This window comes from Plecotus auritus, assembly GCF_963455305.1.
Source record: "Plecotus auritus genome assembly, chromosome: 5".
Classification (NCBI taxonomy): domain Eukaryota; kingdom Metazoa; phylum Chordata; class Mammalia; order Chiroptera; family Vespertilionidae; genus Plecotus; species Plecotus auritus.
The window spans coordinates 133,827,485-133,850,718 of record NC_137776.1 but is presented as its reverse complement, the minus strand read 5'-3'; the positions used below and the strand labels follow the sequence as shown (position 1 = coordinate 133,850,718).

General features: G+C 40.1%; 1 protein-coding gene across 3 annotated transcripts in view; it reads left to right on the top strand.

Moving 5' to 3' along the window:
* The window catches only part of KDM4C (lysine demethylase 4C), a 375,701-nt gene that overhangs the window by 120,039 nt on the left and 232,428 nt on the right, over positions 1–23,234 (top strand). For all 3 annotated transcript variants that reach the window (XM_080668088.1, XM_080668087.1, XM_080668089.1), the window contains one exon: positions 6,444–6,581. In XM_080668088.1, the coding sequence (XP_080524214.1) occupies positions 6,444–6,581 (138 nt within the window). The remainder of the gene's footprint in view (positions 1–6,443; positions 6,582–23,234) is intronic.

Here is a 23,234-nt window from a genome sequence, read left to right as displayed (position 1 = left end):
GGATGGGGCATTTTCTCACTTCTGTGGGAAGTGACAGGGTGATTGTCCTCAGATGGCGAGACACCCATGGCAGGAGGGCTGATTGACAATTGTTTTTTCTATGAAATACTGCCGCTTTCCCTTTCACCTTGATGAATGGTGTGATGCTTGACTCTGTGCTCCTCAAGTAACTTATTCTCTGATGACGATAATGTAACATGGGACAGAGTTTCCAAGGTCATTCCTGATTCTGTCACTTGGGTAAATTGCATAATTTTTCTGAGCCTCATTTTCTTCATCGAGAAAATGGGATAATAATAGTACCTACTTAATAGGACCATTATGAGGATGAAAAGAGATAATCTATATCAGCATTTTTTAACCTTTTTTTTTTATCTCATGGCACACATAAACTAATTATTAAATTTCTGTGGCACACCAAAAATGTTATATTTTTTGCCAGTCTGACAAAAAAAGAAAAGCTATAATTTTGATTTATTCATATTGGATGGCTATTGTTGTATTGGCTCTTGTCAATTTTTCATTTGATAGTCTAAGGGAAAAGAGGTCACTGCCCCTGACTAAATAGTCAGGTGTTGCATGTTTTAAAAATTCTTGTGGCAGACTGACTGAAAATGGCTGATCTACATATGAAGGACTTTGCATAGTTTTTGTTACATAGTAAGGCACTCTTCCTCCTCAATTCAGCCCTCTTTCTTAGACCATCATTTCACAGCTGGAGTAACATTTTATTCCCTTCTTTCAGTGTATTTGTACATATTCATACATATATATGAAAAAGCATATTGAAGAAATAGCTAATGTCTACTTTTAGATTATGTGTATTACCCTTATTGAACTTTTTCCATGATATGGAATTACAATGGTTGTTTAATCTTATAATAAAAGGGACTCATTCTTTTTTTTTTTCCCTGTACGTTAAAAAAATTATTATCAGTTTGTTACATAGAGGCAGTAAATTGGCCTTATATGTTGGCTGTGATTGACATTTTTCTAGAAATTTTACAGAGGCATCTTTATAGGGTTAGAAACAGTTGGGCAGGGTGAATTTTTTTTTTTTTTTTTATCAGAGAAGCTGGCTTTTATTATTTATTTATTTATTTTATTATTTTTATTTTAATAAATCTTTATTCAGATTATTACAATTGTTTCTCCTTTTTCCCCCCGTAGCTCCCCTCCACCCAGTTCCCACCCCACCTTCTGCCCTTACCTCCCCCCCACTGTCCTCATCCATAGGTGTATGATTTTTGTCCAGTCTCTTCATGAACCCCCCATACCCCTTTCCCTTAAATATCAGTCCACTCCCTTTCTATGCCCCTGATTCTATTATATTCACCAGATTATTCTCTTCCTCAGGTTTTTAATTCACTTGATTTTTAGGTTCACTTGTTGATAGATATGTATTTGTTGTTCATAATTTTTCTCTTTACTTTTTTCTTCTTCCTCTTCTTTAAGAATACCTTTCAGCATTTCATACAATACTGGTTTGGTGGTGATGAACTCCTTTAGCTTTTTCTTATCTGTGGAGCTCTTTATCTGCCCTTCAATTCTGAATGATAGCTTTGCTGGGTAGAGTAATCTTGGTTGTAGGTTCTTGCTATTCATCACATTGAAAATTTCTTGCCACTCCCGTCTGGCCTGCATAGTTTCTGTTGAGAAATCAGCTGACAGTCGTATGGGTGTTCCCTTGTAGGTAACTAACTGTTTTTCTCTTGCTGCTTTTAATATTCTCTCTTTGTCTTTTGCTCTTGGCATTTTAATTATGATGTGTCTTGGTGTGGTCCTCTTTGGATTCCTTTTGTTTGGGGTTCTGTGTGCTTCCTGGACTTGTAAGTCTATTTCTTTCACAAGGTGGGGGAAGTTTTCAGTCATTATTTCTTCAAATAGGTTTTCAGTATCTTGCTCTCTCTCTTCTTCTGGCACCCCCATAATTCTGATGTTGGTACACTTGAAGTTGTCCCAGAGTCTTCTTACACTATCTTCAACTTTTTGGATTTTTTTTTTTGCTTTTTGCTTTTTCGGTTGAGTGTTTTTTACTTCTTTGTATTTCAATTCTTTGACTTGATTCTTGTGTTCCTCTAGTCTGTTTTTGGGTCTCTGTATAATATTTTTTATTTCAGTCAGTGTATGTTTAATTTCTAGTTGGTCCTTTTTCATATCTTCGAGGGTCTCGTTATATTTATAGGCCTTTTCTAGGATATTCTTGAAAAGCCTTATAACCGTGGTTTTGAATTCTATATCCAGTCGTTTATTTTCCTCCATTTCTTTCGTTTGTGATCTGTTTCTGTGTCGCCGCATTTTCATTGCTTCCCTGAGTTGGTAGGGTAAATTTGTGTGCTAGGTTTCCTATATGGCCCAGTGGGTCGGCCTCCCCAGTTAACCTGAGGTGGACACTCTTGGTGCACCCCTTTGTGGACTGTGTGTACAGCCTTGTTGTAGTTAAGTCTTGATTGTTGTTGGTATCACTGGGAGGAATTGACCTCCAGGCCAGTTGGCTGTAAGGATCAGCTGCGTCTATGCTGGGAGAAGTTCGGTGCTGGAGACAGCCTTATAGGATTAGACTTGCCAAATTGCAATAGCCTCTGTGCTTGGCTTGAATGGGGTGGAGTCTCAGGGTGGAGCAGACAGTCTTGGCTTCCCGGCAGCCTTGCCCTTGCACGCACACGCAGACCTCTGCCTTCCCCGGCTCCCGAGTCTTCGCCCGAGAGTCCAGACTCCCCCCACAAGAGCGTGGGTCCCCAGGGGCTCGCCTGGAACCGGGGTTCAGTGCAGTCAGAACTGGGGCCCAGTGCGGTCAGGAGCCTCCGACTCCCTTCCACTAGGGAAAGCCTGTGGCAACCTCTGCAGCCTTTGTGCGCACTGGCACGCGTGCTCCTTCAGTCCTCCGCCTTCCCCAGCTCCCGAGTCTCTGCCCGAGAGTCCGGATTCCCCCCACAAGAGCGTGGGTCCCCAGGGGCTCGCCTGGAACTGGGGTTCAGTGCAGTCAGAACTGGGGCTCAGTGCGGTCGGGGGCTTCCTTCCCCCTTCCGCCAGAGAAAGTCAGCCAGGCTCTCAGCTGCCCTTCCTCTCTGCGCGCATAAAGACCCTTTGCCGTACCTCCAATTCTCTGTGAGCTTTTCTCTTTCCTTCTAGTTGTAGAATTTTCACTCAGCCAGCTTTCCTGTGGTTCTGGATGGTGTCCGTTCTGTCTTTTAGTTGTAGTTTTGAAATTGTTGTGCGAGGCAGCAGTTTAGGTGTTTACCTATGCCGCCATCTTGGTTTCTCCAGGGTGAATTTTCTTTTATCATATGGTTACAAGGATGTGCCTAGTTTCCAAGCACAATTATAATTAATGAGATTCAGTGAGATCAGGAAAGGAGAGAATCAGGCTTTGTTCTTACGTGGCTCAGAATGATGGGACTGGAGCCATGCTGAACACTGATAAGCCATTCTCTCTCTCTCTCTCTCTGCCAGGTGCCAGCTGAGTTGCTACTCATTGCAATAGGACACCTGCTGGGGTATCATGGGGGTAGGGGATGATGAACTAAATTTCAGAATTATTGGGAAAGAAAATCTCCCCCACACAACATTTTAGCATTCCTAAACTGGCAAGTAAATTGTAGTGTGAGCACCTTTATTTGTACAATGTGTCTCTTGTATATTTACACACATGTACATACCCATATATTCATTTCTCAACCTTAAGGACTGAAATGAACCATGGTGACTGAATGAACTAGAGAGCAATAAACTTGATAATATATTATAGAGTAGTCTAATTAAAAAAAACAAAGAACTCTGACCCTGGCCAGTTTGGCTCAATGAATAGAGCTTCGGCCCACGGACTGAAGATATTGCAGGTTCGATTCTGGTCAAGGGCATGTGCCTTGGTTGCAGGCTTGATTCCTGGCCCTGGGGTGCTTGCAGGAGGCAACCAGTCGATGTGTCTCTCTCGCATCAATGTTTCTCTCTCTCCCTCCCTCCTTTCCACTCTCTCTAAAAATTAACTGAAAAATATCCTTGGGTGAGGATTAACAACACACACACACACACACACACACACACACACACACCAAAACTCTGAAAATTTTATCTTTAATATTTTTCTATAGGTCATGGTGTATTTTGTGTGCTTTGGTGATTATGAAAATGATTTTTTAAAAAATTTCAAAATGAAAATAAATACATTTTTCATCTTTGCTTTTTAGCTCCTGATTGATTTATGTATTTTAATTATACTTAAAAATGCATTTCTCACACATGCCTACATATATACATTTATTTGAATAATTACTTGATAGAAATTTTACTATTAAGTGAAATATGGTTAATTGAATGTTTTCTAAGTATTATAAAAGAATACTAGTAATTTGGTGAATACCACCAACTCTTTAACAATAGGAATTCATAACGAAGCCTGTTCAACACCCACTATCAAAGTTTTTGCAGCTCCAACTTGAAAAATGTCAGTTATGATATGTCCTAATATAACTCCAACAATGCAAAAATTTTTTTTAAATATATTTTTATTGATTTTTTACAGAGAGGAAGGGAGAGGGATAGAGAGTTAGAAACATCGATGTGAGAGACATCGATCAGCTGCCTCCTGCACACCCCCTACTGGGGATGTGCCCGCAACCAAGGTACATGCCCTTGACCGAAATCGAACCTGGGACCCTTCAGTCTGCAGGCCGACGCTCTATCCACTGAGCCAAACCGGTTAGGGTAACAATGCAAAATTTAAAAAATAATAAAATACACCCTAGCTGGTTTGGCTCAGTGGATAGAGTGTTGGCTTGTGGACTGAAGGGTCCCAGGTTTGATTCCGGTCAAGGGCACATCCCTGGGTGGTGGGCTCAATCCCCAGTGGGGGGTGTGCAGGAGGCAGCCAATCAATGATTCTCTCTCATCATTGATGTTTCTATCTCTCCCTCTCCCTCTTCCTTCCTATCTGAAATAAAAAGAAATTATCCTATATAATAAAAGGGTAATATGCAAATTGACCCTAACGGCGGAATGACCAGAACAACCGCTCAACCAGTCACTATGAGGTGCACTGACCACCTCTTGGTTTTTTTCCCAGGCTGGCAGGCTCTGAACAGGAAACTGTGGGTGGGTGGTGGGGGATGTGGATGGCGCCAAGCCAAGACCCCTGCCCCACCAGTCACCCCACACCCAGAGGGCAACCAGCAGCGGGGGTGGGGCTGGCAAGTGAGCGGAATGGCCGACCTCTCGGTTCCTCCCCCCGGCCAGCAGGCTCTGATCACCTGATGGTGAATGGGGAATCAGGTGGGTGGGTGGCAGTGGGTGTCGGGGCTGGCTGCGGGCAGCTGGGGAAGATGGTCCTGATTGCAGGCCAGGCCTAGGGACCATACCTATGCACGAATTTCGTGCGCCGGGCCTCTAGTATAGACATCTATACTAATAAAAGGGTAATATGCAAATTGGTCAGGATGCCCTCACAGTAATGACCGAACAGCAGGCTGCGTGGGGCGACAAGGCCGGCAGGGGGGTTAGTGAGGGACGACCAAACAACTGAACAGCAGGCTGCGTGGGGCAATCAGTTCGGCAGGGGGATTCATGAGGGACGACCAAACGACTAAACAGCAGGCTGCATGGGGCGACCAGGCCGGCAGGGGGTGGCAGTGAGGGGCGACCAAACGACTGAACAGCAGGCTGCGTGGGGCAACCAGGACGGCACGGGGGGCAGTGAGGGGCGACCAGACCGGGAGGGGGCAGTTTGGGGCGACCAGGCCAGCAGGGGGGGGGCAATTGGGGGCAACCAGGCTGGTGGGGAGGCAGTTGGGGGTGACCAGGCCTGCAGGGGGGGGCATTGAGGGGCGACCAGGCTGGCAGGTGGGGCAGTTAGGGGCGATCAGGCCGGCAGGCATAGGTGGTTAGGGGTGATCAGGGTGGCGGGGGGGGGGCAGTTAGGGGCAATCAGGCAGGCGGGCAGGTGAGCAGTTAGGAGCCAGCGGTCCTGGATTGTGAGAGGGATGTCCGACTGCTGGTTTAGGCCTGATTCCTGGGGGGTCCCTGGGATTGGGCCTAAACCAGCAGTTGGACATTTCCTGAGGGGTTCCGGATTAGAGAGGGTGCAGGCTGGTCTGAGGGACCCAAATTTTGTGCACTGGGCCTCTAGTGTATAAATAATAAAATATATACATTGCTTGATTATATAAACAAATTTATTAGAATAACAGAGATGTTTTCATATGAAATATGATATCTTTCATTATGGATTGAATGATTGAACTAAACCTTGTTTAGAAAAGTCTTTGAAAAGTTTTCTGAAGAACTATTAAAGATTAAGTAATGGGTTTGGGGGTACTTCTTTTATACTGGTACAACTCTGATGTCATGGCATTTTTTTCTGTATTTTTTTTCTAGGAAATGTATTTTACTTGTATTCACAAAGTAAAAGTCTTACAATTGGAAAATATTATATGTTTTCTACCCTGCAGATCACCCAGGAGGCTGGAGAATTTATGATCACGTTCCCATATGGCTACCATGCTGGTTTTAATCATGGTTTCAACTGTGCAGAATCTACAAATTTTGCTACTGTCAGATGGATTGACTATGGGAAAGTTGCTAAATTGGTAAGTTATGCCTGAGAAATAAAGCATAAATTAAATGTGTATTCTGGTTAGTGTAGTGAGAAAGCTAAGATCACTTGTAGCATTTGTGTTTGACCTCTTACCATGGTAATTTATTTCATACTAAATATTTTACACAGGCTGTATTACCATTTGTAGCTATATTTATTTGTTTTGAAATTAATGTGAAATAATTTACCTTGAGAGGTAATTTTATGCAACTGATATTTGCTTCTCTCTTAAGGCCTCCGATTTTTTTTTTGGTGAGATTTTCCAGTGGCTCCCTGTGTGGCTATATGACTGAACTCCATGCTAGAATTCAGTCCATGGCTTAAAAAACAACTATTTGCACAAAAAAAGTGTCTGGTAAAATTGTAACAAGTTGAGGAAGAATGATAAGAAGGAATGATTAAAACTTACCTTAGTGCCGAAATAAATTCTTAACAGTAATAATGTAAAATAAGAAATATATCTTCATGTTAAATTTGGGATAAAGTTTTGCATCTTCCGCCTAGCATATTTAATTTAGTTTTACATACTGTGTATTTTCATTCATAAGCAACAGCTTCTATAAAATTTAATTTATTTCCCTCAGTGGCATTAAAGAGAGGACAGCTTCAAAGTGATGGTGGCTTCTATTAGGTTGCTGTCTTTCCTTGGCTTTTAAAGCAAAGGTGCAGGCTGGCAGAGGGCAGCTTGTTGATGAAACTATGTGTTTTATAGAGTATGCAAAATTGACATAGACTTAGTGGAAAATGATACACACAGCTTACATGTCCTTACCTTGGCCACTGCATGGCACAAGTGAGTATTATTCATTCTACATTGATAAAACTTGAATGCAAATATACTAGTATGCAGGACAGATAACTCCAGGTTTAATTTATATGTGTATTTAGAAAATTGCATAATATATTTAAATAAAAGTATAGCCCTTTGGCAGCTCAGGAAGCATTCAAATGAATTCATGACATAAAAGAAAGCTCCTGCTATTAGAAGACTTTTTCTGTTCTGAGTAATTTCTATTTATGAGGGGTAATTTAGAAAGGAACAGAACTGAACTATTTCTTCCCATTACCCATCCTGCCTATTACAATAAACCTAATAAAAAAAAAATAGAAAACTCAGTGTGTAAGTACCTTGGCTAGCTACTGCAGTGTTATTTTGCATAAATGTAATGCTGGTATCTGCATTGAAACAGTGTCATAGCCTCGAGGTTAGAACAAGGTTTGCTATTTTATAGTTTGCATCTTTAATCATTGCAGTAGCAACTCAGCTCTCACAGCTGTTCAGAGTCTCTAGAAAAAATTAGTTGGTGTTTTTTTTTACTATGTTTCAGATCTAGGTATTGACCAAAATAGCTTCTCCCCAAGGCTGAAATGTGTCCACATTTACGTGTGGACGTGGGGTGGAGTGTGACCAAGTCAGAGAGGCCAATAGTAATCCTTTCTGAAATCACAGCTTTTGGAACCTAGAATTGTGGGGTTGTTAAGGAGCCATGGACTGTGGTGGAGGAGGCAGGGATCTGAGGCCCAACTTTTCTTCTTCCTGGCCATGTAACATCAGGAAAGTTATTCTTTTTGTTTCTTCCTATGTAAAGTAGAAATACCTCTCTACCCCATAGATTTGTTGTGAGGGGAAAAAAACTCAGGTATGTTCATATGCACTCATGCTGTGTTGATTTATAGCTTTCAGTTTAGTCAAAGATATGACTGTCTGGTTCTGGGTATTTTACTAGGTATGCAGTATTCAATGGTTATAATGCAGTTTGGGCAGTCAATTTAAAATTGTTGTAATTGTATATGTTTTTAGGTGTTGTCTCAACTTGTCCCTTATTTTTGGCGAGGTGGTGCTACTCGGAGAATGTAGTCTTTTTCTATTGCTGCTGTAGCAAATTACCATAAAATTAGTGATTTAAAACAATGTCCATGTGCTTCTCAGAGTTCGGTAGGTTATAGGTCACCAAGTGAAAAGTCAAGGTGCTTGTGGGTCTGTGCTCTTACTGGAGGCTGGTGAAGAACCCACTTCCTTGCTGTCAGGTTGTTGGCGGAATTCAGCTCCTTGCAGTTGTGGGACTGAGTTCCCCTTTCCTTCTTGTCTGTCAGCTGTGTCTTTGCTGCTAGAGGCCTCTCTCAGCTTCTTGCCTGGGGTTCTCTACATTTCAGAGCAAGCAATCTACAAAGTCCCTTTTGTCATGTAAAATAACAGTTACAGATTTCAGGGTTTCGGACATGGGTATATAGACATTCTGCCTACCACAGAGAGTTCCAATGAATAACTGACATGATGATATACTAAGAACTTATTTTGAATCATGTAAATAATTTTAGTTATTTTGATTAAAACCGGAAACTAAACTTGTAACGGATACAATTTAAAAGTTTTCACTGAAACATCGTTACACTTTCTAAAATTATATTCCCCAATGTTAATATTTTCTTGACTGTTCTCAGTTAATAAGTTCTCTTCCATTATAGTGTGCTGTGATGGAGTGCTTTGTGCAGATTTTGGTGTCTTTTATAATTTATTTGATATATATTATATATATTTTTATTGATTTCCAGGTCTGTTTCTTTAGGCAGCCTTATGAAATTACGGTGTGTGTGTGTGTGTGTGTGTGTGCATGCGTGCGCATATGTGCGTAGACACACGTAGTTTTTAATCTTTGAAAATTAATGGCTTGGTATTAGTCTTTGTGTTTGCTGGGGACAAATGTAATGTATGGTAGATTAATTATGGATTGCACTTAAAGGACATTTAGCTTTGAAGATGACCAAATTTGTTACTTTTTCTTAATTCTTTGCCTTCTTCACTTTATCCTAAATGATAACTATTAAAAAAACAGTTATTTGTCATAAGTGATGGTGAGTTGTGCATTTGGGAGGGATGATTTGAAAAGCAGTGGCATACTTTTTCATGGTTTAAACATCTGCTTCACCTGTCACGTATTTGATTTGAGTATGTAAAAGCATCTCATATAGTATCTGTTTGTGGTGCAGCAAAAATTAATTAATGTGGGGTCTCCACTGATTATATTTCATATATTACAAACCAGCATCTCTGATTTCATGACTTGGAAAAGAACTGTTACAGAAGACTAATTTTTATTTAAAAAAAAAACCACTAGGTTTTGAAAAGATAATCCCCAGGTTCACTGATATATTGATGGTCTCTGTTCAAGGGCCTGCAGACTTGGGTTAACAGGACCTTTTCAGCCCATTCAGGTGGCTGCTATTGAATGAAGCTCTATTTATTCTGAGAGTGCTTGTCTGCTGTGTGTGGGCACCATGCATGTTTCTGTGAATTCATCCCTTGGAGGATAACCCATTTGATGAGAGCAAAGTGAGAGTAGAGGTGGCGCTGGCAAGGGATCAAGGACCGCTTCCTTTGTCGTTGGCTGCTTGCCATCTGGTGGCTTCTCTGGAGTAGGATGGGAGAGGGGATTTCTGTGGGTTTCTTTTGACTCTTATTACTGACCTATTGGTATGTGATATTTGTTCAAGAAATGGCTAACATTGACTGGAACTCCCATTCCGTTATTTGTGCTAAGCCCAAATAGCTGTTTTCCAAATTTTAGCAAATTCATGGATGTTTTATATTCTCAACTAAATAACAACAACAACAAAAACAATACTTATGTGACTATTTCACTGCCTTTTGGTGTGTTCATATCTACCCAAACTGCCTTGTCTCACAGAAGGCTGTTTATGCCGTGGTTGTGGAGAAGACTCAGAAAATGGGCAGAGATGGACATGAGGAGACATTGACCTCATAGCCTTGAAACCAACTTAATTTGACTATCCCTGTTTCTAAAAATCTCTGCTAATGCCCTAGGCCCTTACTGTTCCTCTTTCTTTCTCTCCTCACTGAGGATCATTCAGCTCTCTCTTTCCTTGACCTGCAAAATACAGCATAGCAAATCCTTCATGGTATTACAGAACATAGCAAATCCTGCATGATATTGCAGATCAGAAGTTCTGTCTTAAGGGGACACACTTACTTAACAAGGCCATTATGTAATTTTCCCCATTTCATTAATCAGAGGTAAGATTTTCACTGAAAACTTTGAGGGGGATGTTCAGGGATAGCCACATGCCCGTTTGCCTACTGGCTCAGGCAGAGCTGGACTTGGAGAGTGCTCAGCGAGTTCCTCCTCTGCCCACGAACTGTGCTGCATGCATGTGTACAGAGGAGAAAGATGTGTAGTCTTTGTCTTCAAGGAGACTTCATAAGGAGCAGAGGGCTTTTACAAACCTTCATTTGTAAAATTGTGTTATGAGTGGAACATGCTATCCTGTTACTTATTTTAGGCATTTTAATAGCAATCTAGAGTGAAATACTATATATATTTTTTCTAGTAGAGGTTTAAAAATATGTAACATAGCTTAACGATTGAAATGAGGTATCGGTGCACAGTCGAGGTGAATGTTTTCCGTTTGTGGAATATTCTTTTCTTCGGTGCTGAGATGGAGTCCATGATTATGTGGTGGCACATAGGGCTGCTTCCTGCCTGGGTTGGATCAAAGAGCTGGCCTGCAGGTTGTATTTCATTTTTCTGTTTGGTGGGATGAAGTGCAGTTGTTTTGATGTTAGGTTTGATGGATTTGTTTGCCACTGCATTCATTAGCTTCACATCAAAAAACTGACAGGCTGGTAAATGAAACTTTGGCTTAGATTTTCAGCTTGACTGTTTGGAGACATTTGTGAAGATATTTTGTTGTGTTGCAGCAGCCTCAAGCACTGTGTTTGTCTCAAAGGGAAGAAAAGTTATTTACTGTACGGATTTTCTTGAGTAAAAAAGAATCATTGTCTTGGGGACAGTCATGTCTAGCCTACACTATCAGAAGTAATGTATTTATGACAGTGTGTGCAGTGTGAGAGACTTATCTACAGCACAATAAGTAATGCTATCTTCTTGGAAGGAGAGGTAATAGTTGGTAACTCCAACATGCTATCTCTTATTTTGCATTAATTTTACTTAAAGTGATACTCTATTAATATTATATGCCAAAAAGTTGAAAAATTACACTCCAGGAGCGTTACCTCACGATCTAATTTTAAAGCATTCTGATATTTGAGTCCTCAAACGTTTCAACAAATTTAAAAAGAGATGATAGAATTTTGAAATTGATTTCCCTTTCATCTGGAAGAATTTCAACTATGAGATTGTCTCGCATACAAAAACCACGATATGGGCTCATTCTATTTTGTATTTCAATCCTTCTGTAAAATTAAATTTGTTTCTTTTTTAAAAAAAATCAGCATCCTTCCCAAAAAACCTTTAATCTTGGGCAGTATTTATTAAAACCATCAGGAATCATTGTAATGGTGAGTCACTAGGTTATACTTTAATATTCTTTAGATCACAAAATACTAGTCGAGTGATATTTCTTTATTCTTGTGGCTTATGAAGGAAAGAAAATATAGATTATTTTGCACATTGCTCATTTACCAGTTCTTAGCATTCTAATTTTAAGTGTCTGATAATACATATATAATATAAACTTTGTGAGCCATGGAGATTTTATATTCTTCATTTTCTCTTTTTACCTCTACTTTGCTTCTGTTTCCTGGCCCCTGGTGGTACTGTACAACAGTGCTGACGAGTGCTCTGTGGTGTCCTTTTTACAGAGCTTCAAAGGAAGAATAGACGATATTATGTAGAAAAAAGGAAGCATAAGAACTCATGTTCTTAGGATCTGTACTCCAGCTAGGGAGTTAGTATTTATATACTTCAAAGGGGTATTTAGATAGAAAATATTCACATTTGTCCCTATTTTGCTCTGATTACGTGTTGAGTTGTGGTATTCAGAAAATCAGAGACTTCCAGTAGTAGACTAGAAAGCTCATTGATTGGCATATATTGTGTCTGCAGGAGAGATAATCGGGGGCTCAGAGCAAGGGAGCCGGATTTCATTTATTGCTAACTTAAATTTGGCTGGATTATAGGATTTAAATGTAAGTGGGTATATGGTTTGTGCCATTGACATTTAGTTGCTAACCTGAAATCACGGTAATATATTTTTTGAGGCTTTAATTTATGTTATTACCTTAAGAAAGTAAATTGGCTTTTTTAATAACTTACATACCCTTGAAAAAAATTAATTTGTCTTTAAGCTGTTTTACGTTCATATAGTTTGAGAGTAATAGTACTTGCCATTGATCACAACATGCCAGGCCTTCTCCAGGGCACTTCATACATGTAACTGATGGTGCCAATTCAGAGATAATTGGATGGATGCCTTCTTTCCTCTACTAGCCCCATCTCGAACTGGGGTCATTGGGGTAATGCACTAAATGAGGATGGTGAGGCTGGGTTTGGAGGCAGATGGTTGGCTCCCAGTGCCCTGTATTTCCTGAACTCGTTTCCTGGATGGGGTGGATTAAATAGTATGTAATTTGTGGGATCACTTTCAAGATTCCTGAAGACTCAAAATTATCCTGTCCCAGGTAAGTTGAAGTTGACACTAGGTGGCCCCATGTTCTTTCTGGCATCTGTTTCCATTTGGTTTGTTAAAGCCAATGGACACTTATTTTGTCGTCTTTTGCCCTGTCGAGAAACCTACATATGAATTCTTTTTCAGCCCATAAAGCAACCATCATTACCTCTTACTTTGCTCTTTGGTTAAGTGGGAAAACCCCCCACAAAGGTTCTCTACTCCATCCGTCATTTTGAGGAATGAGGGGGATTCTGAAGCTTCAGCCTGGACAAAAAGATGGGTGTGTGTGTGTGTGTGTGTGTGTGTGTAGAATCAAAACAAAGTTGAGGATGCACCTACCTTGACATACAGGGTGGGGCAAAAGTAGGGTTACAGTTTTTCATATGGAAAATAATTCAGTAAATAATACATAATAATACAAGAATAAACTCAATAAATAATAATCTAAGAATAAACTCTGTGCTTTGCGTACTCAGAAGCATAAACCTACGTTTGCCCCACCCTGTATGTTTTTATGATTACCAGGGACCAAATTTTACTGCAGTAGTTTTGAAGCTTTAGGGGTTTTTTTTATTTTTTTATTTTTTTTTACTATTTTTTCTGCCTTTTCTAGTGTTTATAATAGTAAACTCATAGTAAAAATTTACATGAAAGGCTCTGTCCTAGATTTGGAGAGGAGGGGAGAAGTTGGGAGAGTGTGTTCTGGTCAGTGGTGATCCAGAATTCTGTGGGGTAGTGGAAAGAAAACCTGGAGATGTTTGAGGGAAGCAGGTTGGCCAGCCCTGGAGGGAATGATGGGAGAATCTTATGGGCTCTGGGCACCCAGAGTTTATATAATAGCCAGAATCCCTGGTTCCTTGCTGAGACTATAATGTTTAAATAGTGGTCTTGGCCCGGCTGGTGTGGGTCGGTGGTCGACCTACGAACCAGAAGGTCATGGTTTGATTCCTGGTCAGGGCACATGCCCAAGTGACAGGCTATATTCCCAGAAGGGGATGTGCATCCATTCAATGGTTATCTCTCATCATTGATGTTTCTCTCTCTCTCTCTCCCTCTCTGAAATTAATAAAAATATATTTGAAAAATAATAGGGGTCCTGTTCCTAATTTGATTCAAAGCCATGGTTGAAAATGTACAGATGTGGTTTAGGAGGCAGCATGGCAATAGTAAAGAGCAGTTTGTGGCCACTGGGGCTGCATTAGAATGAAGGCACCCCTGTTGCTGGCCATGGTTCCTTTTACTAGCAGTTTAATTCACTTGAAAACTTTATGATCTAATTTCTAATTGTTTGTTCTTAACCATTATCTCTCTCAAAAGACATATACATATACATACACATATATGTATATGTGTACGTATATGTGTGTGTGTGTGTGTGTGTGTGTGTGTGTGATTTAAAGAAAAAGCTAGTTAACGGAGGACTTGGGGAAAATCCCTTAAGTGGGCTCTGAACCCCTGGTCCAGCCACACAGTGGTTTTTTCATTCTCCTTGGAAGAGCTAAGTGTGAAATAGTACTTCTTAAGTAAGGCATGCTGGCCAAGGTCACTGGTTCCCTTTTTGTTCTCTGCTGATGGAACAGTAGCAACATGTGCACATGCCCAATTTGAAGCCTCAGTGCAGAAGTTTTTGCTTACTTAATTATTTGATATAACCTCTTTGAATGAAAATAAAGTTTTAATGGGATTTCACTGAGGTCAGTGGCTACAATTAGACTTTAATCTGTGGATCCACAATCTATCCTCCCTCTGCTCTGAGCAAGGTGACAGAAAGGATGGGCACTCCTCCTTCAGAAACTGCTGAGTAGAACTGTAGTCTGGCAATTTCCCCAAAGGGGCTGTGGCCACAGAGCACTTTCTGTGCCAATGCCAGGGCCCCTTTTCAGGAAGAAGACTGAAAGTGATGGAGGTAATAATGGAATAGGTTTTGATATTTAAATATCAGAGGGAATAAAGAATGGGTGAAGAAACCCATGATTAATCTCCCTTATTGTTTTAACAGTCTGCACCTTTGCAATGAGAAGAATCAGTGTTAGTCAATTCAAAGAAGAAAGGTGTCCCCAGTTAGGGAGACCCTAAATAAATCTGATGTAATATAGAAGCCCAATGCTTAGTTCTCTTCCTCCTTTAGCATGCCTATTATTTTTATTTATTTTTTGTTAATTCTCACCTGAGGATATTTTTCCATTGATTTTTAGAGAGAGTGGAAGGGAGGAGGGGGAGAGACAGAGAAACATCCATGTGAGAGAGATTCATCGTTTCGTTTTCTCCTGCAACTACGTGCCCTTGACTGGAGACTGGAATCAAACTCAGGATCCTTCAGTCTGAGGGCCGATGCTCTATCCACTGAGCCAAAACGGCTAGAGCGCCTATTATTTTTAATTTACTAGACTTTTATCCCCTGAAAACTGTGGCCAGTAATATATTTTGCCTCTTTGTAAAACAAGGGAAGCAAAGCAACTGTGTCTTCTGGACACTTGGACACTGAAGGAATGATTTCCATCACAATAGCTTAGAGCACTGATTAATTCTTTGTAACACTATTTACAAAATTTAATACTTATAGCTAATTCTGCCAGGCATTGTTTTTGTCTTTCATTTGTATTGATGAGACACTTTTATGCCTTGTTGCTTATAGTGCTGAGTGTAATTTTTATGATTTTACATCTCTTACTGTTATTGTTTGAAATTTAGATTTTTATGCTTAAGTATGACTAATGAATAACTAAGTAAGGGAATTTTCAACATAGAGTTATAATGTTATTAAAAATGTGAAAAAATGAAATCTTAATATTGGGAAATTATCTATTTTATAGTTAGATATATCAGTATTTTGGGGGCAGGGGAGAGGATTGTACACATACATACATATAGTTCACTATTATTGCTGTTACTTTATAATCTTTTAGGAAAGGCTAGAAACCATTATAGAAGAAAAATTTTAGCATGCCTATGTTCCATGTGTAATCTCAAAGTTTTATAAAATTAATTATATTTTGCCTCTCCCTTCAAAATGCTTAATTAGAAATATAGTCAAGTAGTTCAGGTTCCCTGATCTCCGTAAGATTGCTGTCAGAGCACTCAAGGGAGACAATGCAAGGTGGTGGAGGCGGCAGGCGCTTGGAGAGCAGTATTCTTTGTCTTGAATTTCTCTCAGACTGCATGTAATTCTGATGGGTATCATTTCCTCATGTGTAAGGGAAACATTATTTTGTAGTGTTGAAAGGGGTACAAGTTTAAGGGTTAGCCAAACTCTGATTCATTGGAGACATTACTTAACTAACCTGTCTAAATTGCTCTTTCCCCATATGTAAAATGGACATTGTAGCTTCTTTATAGTTGTTATGAAAAATAAATGAAATTAAATATGTAAGGAGCCTTGAAGAGTTGTGGTGGAGACTGGGGAGATTGGTGGTGGGTTAGGATTGTGTTTTCCCTGCATTTTTCTTCCAGAATTCCAGTTTGGGGAATTGACCTTGGCTCAGTGATTGGCCTGTCTGGCATGAGGGAAGTCCTGTTTCCTGTTCCAGTGATGATGGATCAGTTCAGTGGGTCAATCCTAGTGAAATAGAAAGAAGAGTAGGATTGGTGGAGAAATAGAGGAAAATGCCAGCTTGCCCTAGGAGAGTAGTGGGATGGGCATCTCTCTGTCTAGATGAGGGCAAGGAAGCACTGAAATCTGCAGCCTACTATCGTAAAGGGATCAGACGTAACAAAGTCCATGCTTTGGACACCAGACCAGAGACATGAAAAGGTCTGTTTAAAAATCAAAGCCCGGAGAAAGCATGCCAGGGTTTTATTTTCCAAAACTCTGTCAGAAATACAAATGGTCATTGCTCTAAGTCCAGAGTTCTTCCTTCCTGAATAAAAGTGTTGTTTATTTGTTATTTTATGCCCATGTTTTTGTACCCCAAAGTTAATAAAACAAAAAACAAAACCAACCCAATCACATCCCATGTTGGAACCACATTTTGGTTCTGTGTGGGGTACTTGTGTCACCTGCCTCTGTGAGCTGCAGTTTCCATACCTGCGGAGAGAGCTTTAACTGGTGCCCCACCAGCTGTAGTGGGGGTGGGGGCGGTAGCTGGAGCAGTCACCTTAGCACCATCCTCTAGCATTGAATGCATTTTAAAAAGTGATTCATCGTGGGTCATTTCTAAGCCTAGGAACTCCCTGATACTAACTTGGGGAAGCCAACAGAGTTCAGGCTTGAGGTGCTGAGAAGCAGTGGCCGTGGGGACAGTATTTGCAGGATACGTGCTAACAGCAGGCTGGACAGATGGATTGCTTTATATATTTCTACTGATTTCTCACATCCATTCACTTTTACTTTCCACCATAATGAGGGCAGCATGGAAAGAAATGACATCAACTAACAGTGTCTGGGGTTCTGTGGGCCAGATTGCTGAGGGGAGGAATTTGAAGGAGCTGTTCTTTTGTCTTCAAAAAACATATTCTAGCTCCTGGGCCTCATGCTGAATTTGAAAGACCATGTGTTGTAAATTCTTGGAAAGAAAACCATCATGGGTGTTAGAGATTCCTGCTAAGTTTGACTCTAGTCCACACATGGCTTTTACATGCTCCAGGTTTTTATTTGAAAAAAGTAGGTAGTTTCCAGCAACTTCTTAATTTTCAAAAAGGACATTTTAAAAGATCTACTGATAATTTTCACCGATTCTTGGTAGAGTATTCCCAGATCTCAGGAATGTATATTTTGGATTGTTCTTTAATTTTAAATATTAAATTTTTAAAAATTGGATTGTTCTGATGATTATTAAAGTGCATGAAAACGTGTTTCTTTGCTGGTAAATACAATTGAAAAATTGTTTGAACTTCAGTGTTATTAAAAGTAATAGTTAAGGATTTCTTTTTGTATTAGTAAATATAAAAGGGAAGTCTATTTGACATGAGAATGTAATTGGTAGACTGGGCACTCTGCCCTTCTGTTGGTTTTAGGATGCCAACATAAGCATCCACAAAAGCAGGTAGGTAGTATGTATTAATACTCCTCAACATCTCCATGCCCTTTGACCCATTTCTTAACACTCCTAGGAAGTACTAGTAATCAGAAATACAGACAAAAGTTCATTTACAGAGGTGATTGTTGTAGTGCTGGTTTTATCAGCAAAAATTGAATTATAACTAAAATGCCAAATGATATGGGAATCATTGAGTATCGTTCTAGAATACTTTTAATTTTACAGAAAATTATTTGAAAGGAAATCACTATGGTTTTTAATATTATTACCCAAATATCAGTTGTTCAAATATATAAAAATAAAATAATATATGCCCATGATTTAAAAAAAATTAAGAGTACAGCCGAAACCGGTTTGGCTCAGTGGATAGAGCATCGGCCTGCGGACTGAAGGGTCCCGGGTTCGATTCCGGTCAAGGGCATGTACCTTGGTTGCGGGCACATCCCCAGTGGGGGGTGTGCAGGAGGCAGCTGATCGATGTTTCTCTCTCATCGATGTTTCTAGCTCTCTATCCCTCTCCCTTCCTCTCTGTAAAATATCAATAAAATATATTTAAAAAAAAGATTATAAAAAAATTAAGAGTACAGAAAAATATTTAGACACCTCTTCCAATCCCTTCCTCAAAGGTAAAACCTGTTGACAACTCCTTGTATATTCCTTCAAAGATATCCACATGTTTATATCTCTCTTAAAAATCAACACAAAGATGATCAGTATTGAACACATTGTTTTTCAATGTCTTTCCTTTTAACATCATTTCTTTGAATATATCTTGTATTTATGGCAAGTAAAACATTTTTAGAGTATAGATGTTTATTAGAAAAATCTTCTCACTTATCCCAATAGAGTATGACAGATGGTTTGCAGTGGATTTTTTTCTGAGGGGCATCATAGAATCACAGTAGTGCATAAGAGTTCATTGCACAGATCTTGTTAACAAATCAGGACTTTGAAAATGAACGCCTTAGTTCATTGCTCTCTTTTCATTCCCTTCATGCAAAGCAGATGGCTTCGTAGACCTGGTGCACTTGCATGTTTCCAGTTCTGTCTTTATTGACGGGCCCTGCCTGCACCTGCCATCTCAGCTTATTTTACCACAGTTAATACTGAAAAATAGTTAATGCCATCATAGTTCTGTTTTACTAAATGACAGCATTTGAAGCTCTGTCCTCGTATTTGAAGAATTGGATTGGTCAAATACATTTTAATAAGTTCATTCTAATTTCATTTCTCTGGCCTCATAAAGGATTATCCCAGTGAATTTGGAAGACATGACAGGAAAAAGTAACGAAATGACTTTCTCAACAGTTCTGTGATAATGGGAAATTGAAATAGGAATGGCACAAAGGGGAGATAAAACCCAGCCTGGTTTCTAAATGTACACATAGGCAAGGAGGGCTACATAAAATAATAAAATACGAACTGCAATAATCATAAAGGGTATTCTAGATTTAAAACACGTACATGAAGTAAAACAATCAGGAAATTATTGCCCATTGTTGCAAGGGAACAGATGGTGCTTAAAATACCTTTTAATTTTATGTCATTCTTAAAATCAAACAACCAAAGAATATATACCATCTATATTTAAAAAGTTAAATGCATACTTTTCTATTTTGGGGAGAATGCTAGAGTAGAGTTGAAGAACAAATGCAGCATGAATCTGCCAGTAAAGACACATGTTGGAGGCTGTTTTGCAGGGGATGAAGGGCAGATGAAGGAAAAGATTTCTGAGAAAATGTTCCAAACCTGCTTAGCTCCTATGTGAGACTTCTCTATTACATATTTCTCCCCTAAGTGGTCTAGGGAGTGAGTTGATATTGAACGTTTAAATTCTGAAATGTCTAGGTTATGTCTCTAAAACTGCATCCATTTCAGTACATGGCCGTAAGTTTTAGAAAATGTGATTTAATGCTTTAGTATTTCACATTTGATTAGAGAGAATGTTAGGTTTTTCTGAATTTTGGTGCTGTGTTAACTGGCCTTCAGAATTAATGCTGAATCCTAAGCCCTAAAATGTTTAGTTTGAGTAAGCCTGACCAAGACTTCTTAATAGATAAACTTCTATTCTCAGATTTGTACATAGGTTTATGTTACAGCAGTGGATCTTAAAAGGCGTTTCTGTTGTATAGGCTCCTTATCATGAATTCCTGGTGCTTCTCCCCCCCCCCCCCCCCCCAATCAGTATATACATGTGCGCTGGTGTTGCTGAGATGGAAGGAGACTGTGGCAGAGCTTAAGCAGTCTGATTGATTCAGCCATTCAGTGCTGGGTTGAAAACGTTGGTGCTGAACACAGATTCTTGTTCAGTTCCTGTTGCCACGTTACTTTTTGTTCACATTGGTGATCCTGCCAGTCAGAGCAGCCTATATAACAATGAAGAGAAAAAATTGGAGGTTCGGATCCATATTTCAGAGTATCCACTCTTTGAGTTGTGCAATGGAGATCTAAAGGCCATATTTAATTACCACGTAACTGATGCAGTTATCAAGAAAATTGGGATGTAATTCACTGTGTTTTCAAAGAAACATTTTTAGGTGGGGAAATTTACAGGCCTAGAATTTCAATGGTTATATGTAGAGTTTAGCTTTATTAGAGTAGCTTAATGATATAATTAGTTTGTGTTGATTTTATTCTAAGAGAGCCTCCCTCCACCCCCCTCACCCACCATTTGTCTTCCTCATTTACTATCTGGAACCATTTGACACGATAGCAGATTGAATCACATGTATTTTCTTGGTCTTTATAATTATTAAACTTTGAAGGAAATGTATGGAAAACTCCATAGGATAAAGGCAAACAGACACCAACCACTATGGAAGGAATTGTCTTCAGTGGATATCATGTGTCCCGCTCTCACCTTCCTGTTTCCTCAATCACTCAGTAGGGTCTGCCCCTCAGTGGGTAGATTAGTGGTTCTGGACCTTTGTCTTCAGTGGGTTCATCTCTGAAGCAGTTGGCCAGGATCCACTAATCAGTGCTTACCAAATTTCTCTGACTGTCTTTTAGTTTAATTCAACTTAAATTAATTGCCCGCTGTCCAGTGGCCTGTGATTAAGCTTTTGGGTGCAGGCCCTTGTCTTGTGTTCTAGTTATTCCAAATACTCTGGGACCATAGAGAGTCTATTTGATGAGATCTTACCCACTTTCCTAAGACAGGCTTTCTGTCATACTTATTTTTTAAAAATTGGAATATTATCAAACAAACTAGAGGCCTGGTGCACGAAGTTTGTGCACAGGGGTGTGTGTCCCTCAGCCCAGCCTGCACCCTCTCCAATCTGGGACCCCTCGAGGGATGTCCGACTGCCCGTTTAGGCCTGATCCCAGTAGCATCGGGCCTAAATGGGTAGTCGGACATCCCTCTCACAATCCAGAACTGCTGGCTCCCAACTGCTCGTCTGCCTGCCTTCCTAATTGTCCCTAACCACTTCTTCCTGCCAGCCTGATCACCCCCTAACAACTCCCTTGACAACCTGATTGCCCCTAACTACCCTCCCCTGCAGGCTGGTTACCCCTAACTGCCCTCCCCTGCAGGCCTGGTTACCCCTAACTGCCCTTCCCTGCAGGCCTGGTACCCCCCAGCTGCTCTCCTCTGCAGGCCTGGGTCCCCCCCAACTGCCCTCCCTTGCAGGCCTGGTCCCTCCCAACTTCCCTCCCCTGCTGGCCTGATCGCCCACAACTGCCCTCCCCTGCTGGCCATCTTGTGGTGGCCATCTTGTGTCCACATGGGGGTAGGATCTTTGACCACATAGAGGCAGCCATTTTGTGTGTTAGAGTGATGGTCAATTTGCATATTACTTTTTTATTAGATATTAGATAGGATAGAGGCCTGGTGCACAGGTGGGGGCTGGCTGGTTTGCCCTGAAGGGTGTCCCGGATCAGGATGGGGGTTCCCTTGGGGCGTGGGGCGGCCTGGGTGAGGGGCCTGTGGTGGTTTGCAGGCTGGCCACGACCTCCGGCGACCCAAACGGAGGCCCTGGTATCTGGGATTTATTTATCTTCTATAATAGAAACTTTGTAGCCTTGAGCGGAGCCAAGCCTCCTGCTTGCTCCATGGCTGCAGCCATTTTTGTTGGGATTTATTTATCTTCTATAATTGAAACTTTGTAGCCTTGAGAGGAGCCCAGGGCCCGCCAGAGCGGGCAGAAAGCTTGGCTTCCTCTATCACTGGGGAAACCCAAGCCTCCTGCTCGCTCCATGGCCGGCCACCATCTTGGTTGGGTTAATTTGCATACTCACTCCTGATTGGCTGGTGGGTGTGGCTTGTGGGTGTAGCAGAGTGATGGTTAATTTGCATGTTACTCTTTTATTAGTGTAGTTAGGCTTATTCAAACAAAACATTTTAGGGTTTAGGATTCAGCATTAATTCTTGTTGTAAGCTATTGTTTTTGAATATTTTCTTATGCCACTTCAAAGCCCTCAAAAATACTATTTGAAATTGCTGAATATTTCATCCTAAGAATGAATCCCAATTTAAATAATTTATTGTTATGAAGGTTGTTTACAAATTTCAGTATTATCAATTACACTACAGTAAAGAGCTTTATGCATAAATTAGTGTCCAACTTTCCTTTTCTTAAGGGATCATATGTTAGAAGGCTAATTATTGAGTCAAATAGTATTTGGAGACAAGTCAGATTGTTTCCAGTATTTGTACTCACATAAGTAACAGGAAAATGATGTTTGGTAATACTGAAGATTGTTATGAAAAGAATTATTCTTTTTTTTAAATAAAAAGGTTTAATCCTATTTTTTTAAATCACTAGGATGTTTGAACAATTATAATAGCCTATATTTTTCTATTCATATTTTAGTATTTTAAAATATTTTTTTATGAATTAAGGATATGGACTTTGGCTCTATTTTCCATAAATATCATTCTCAGTTTGTTTGCTTTTCGATTGTATTGGAGTGTTTTTTTTTTTTTTTTTTTTTTTTTACAGAAACCAGTGTTTGCTTATGGCCCTAGGATTGAGCCTCTCTTTCTCTTTCTTCTTAGCTGCCACTATTTACCCACCTGGGCTTCCTTTCCTCTGTCTATGACTGTGGAACATGTATAGCCTTCCCAGTTCCCATTCTGTTCCTGCAGCAAGTTACATATGTCCTGTTTATCTTAAGATTTATACTGCTAGAAGCTGCAGGAAAGCGGGATTGAGAGTCATCTTTTGTGGGAGTTGCAGAGGTTCCAGGTGGGAGTATGTCCTGTCTGCTTCATAATGTCACAGATTATCTTTCTCCTG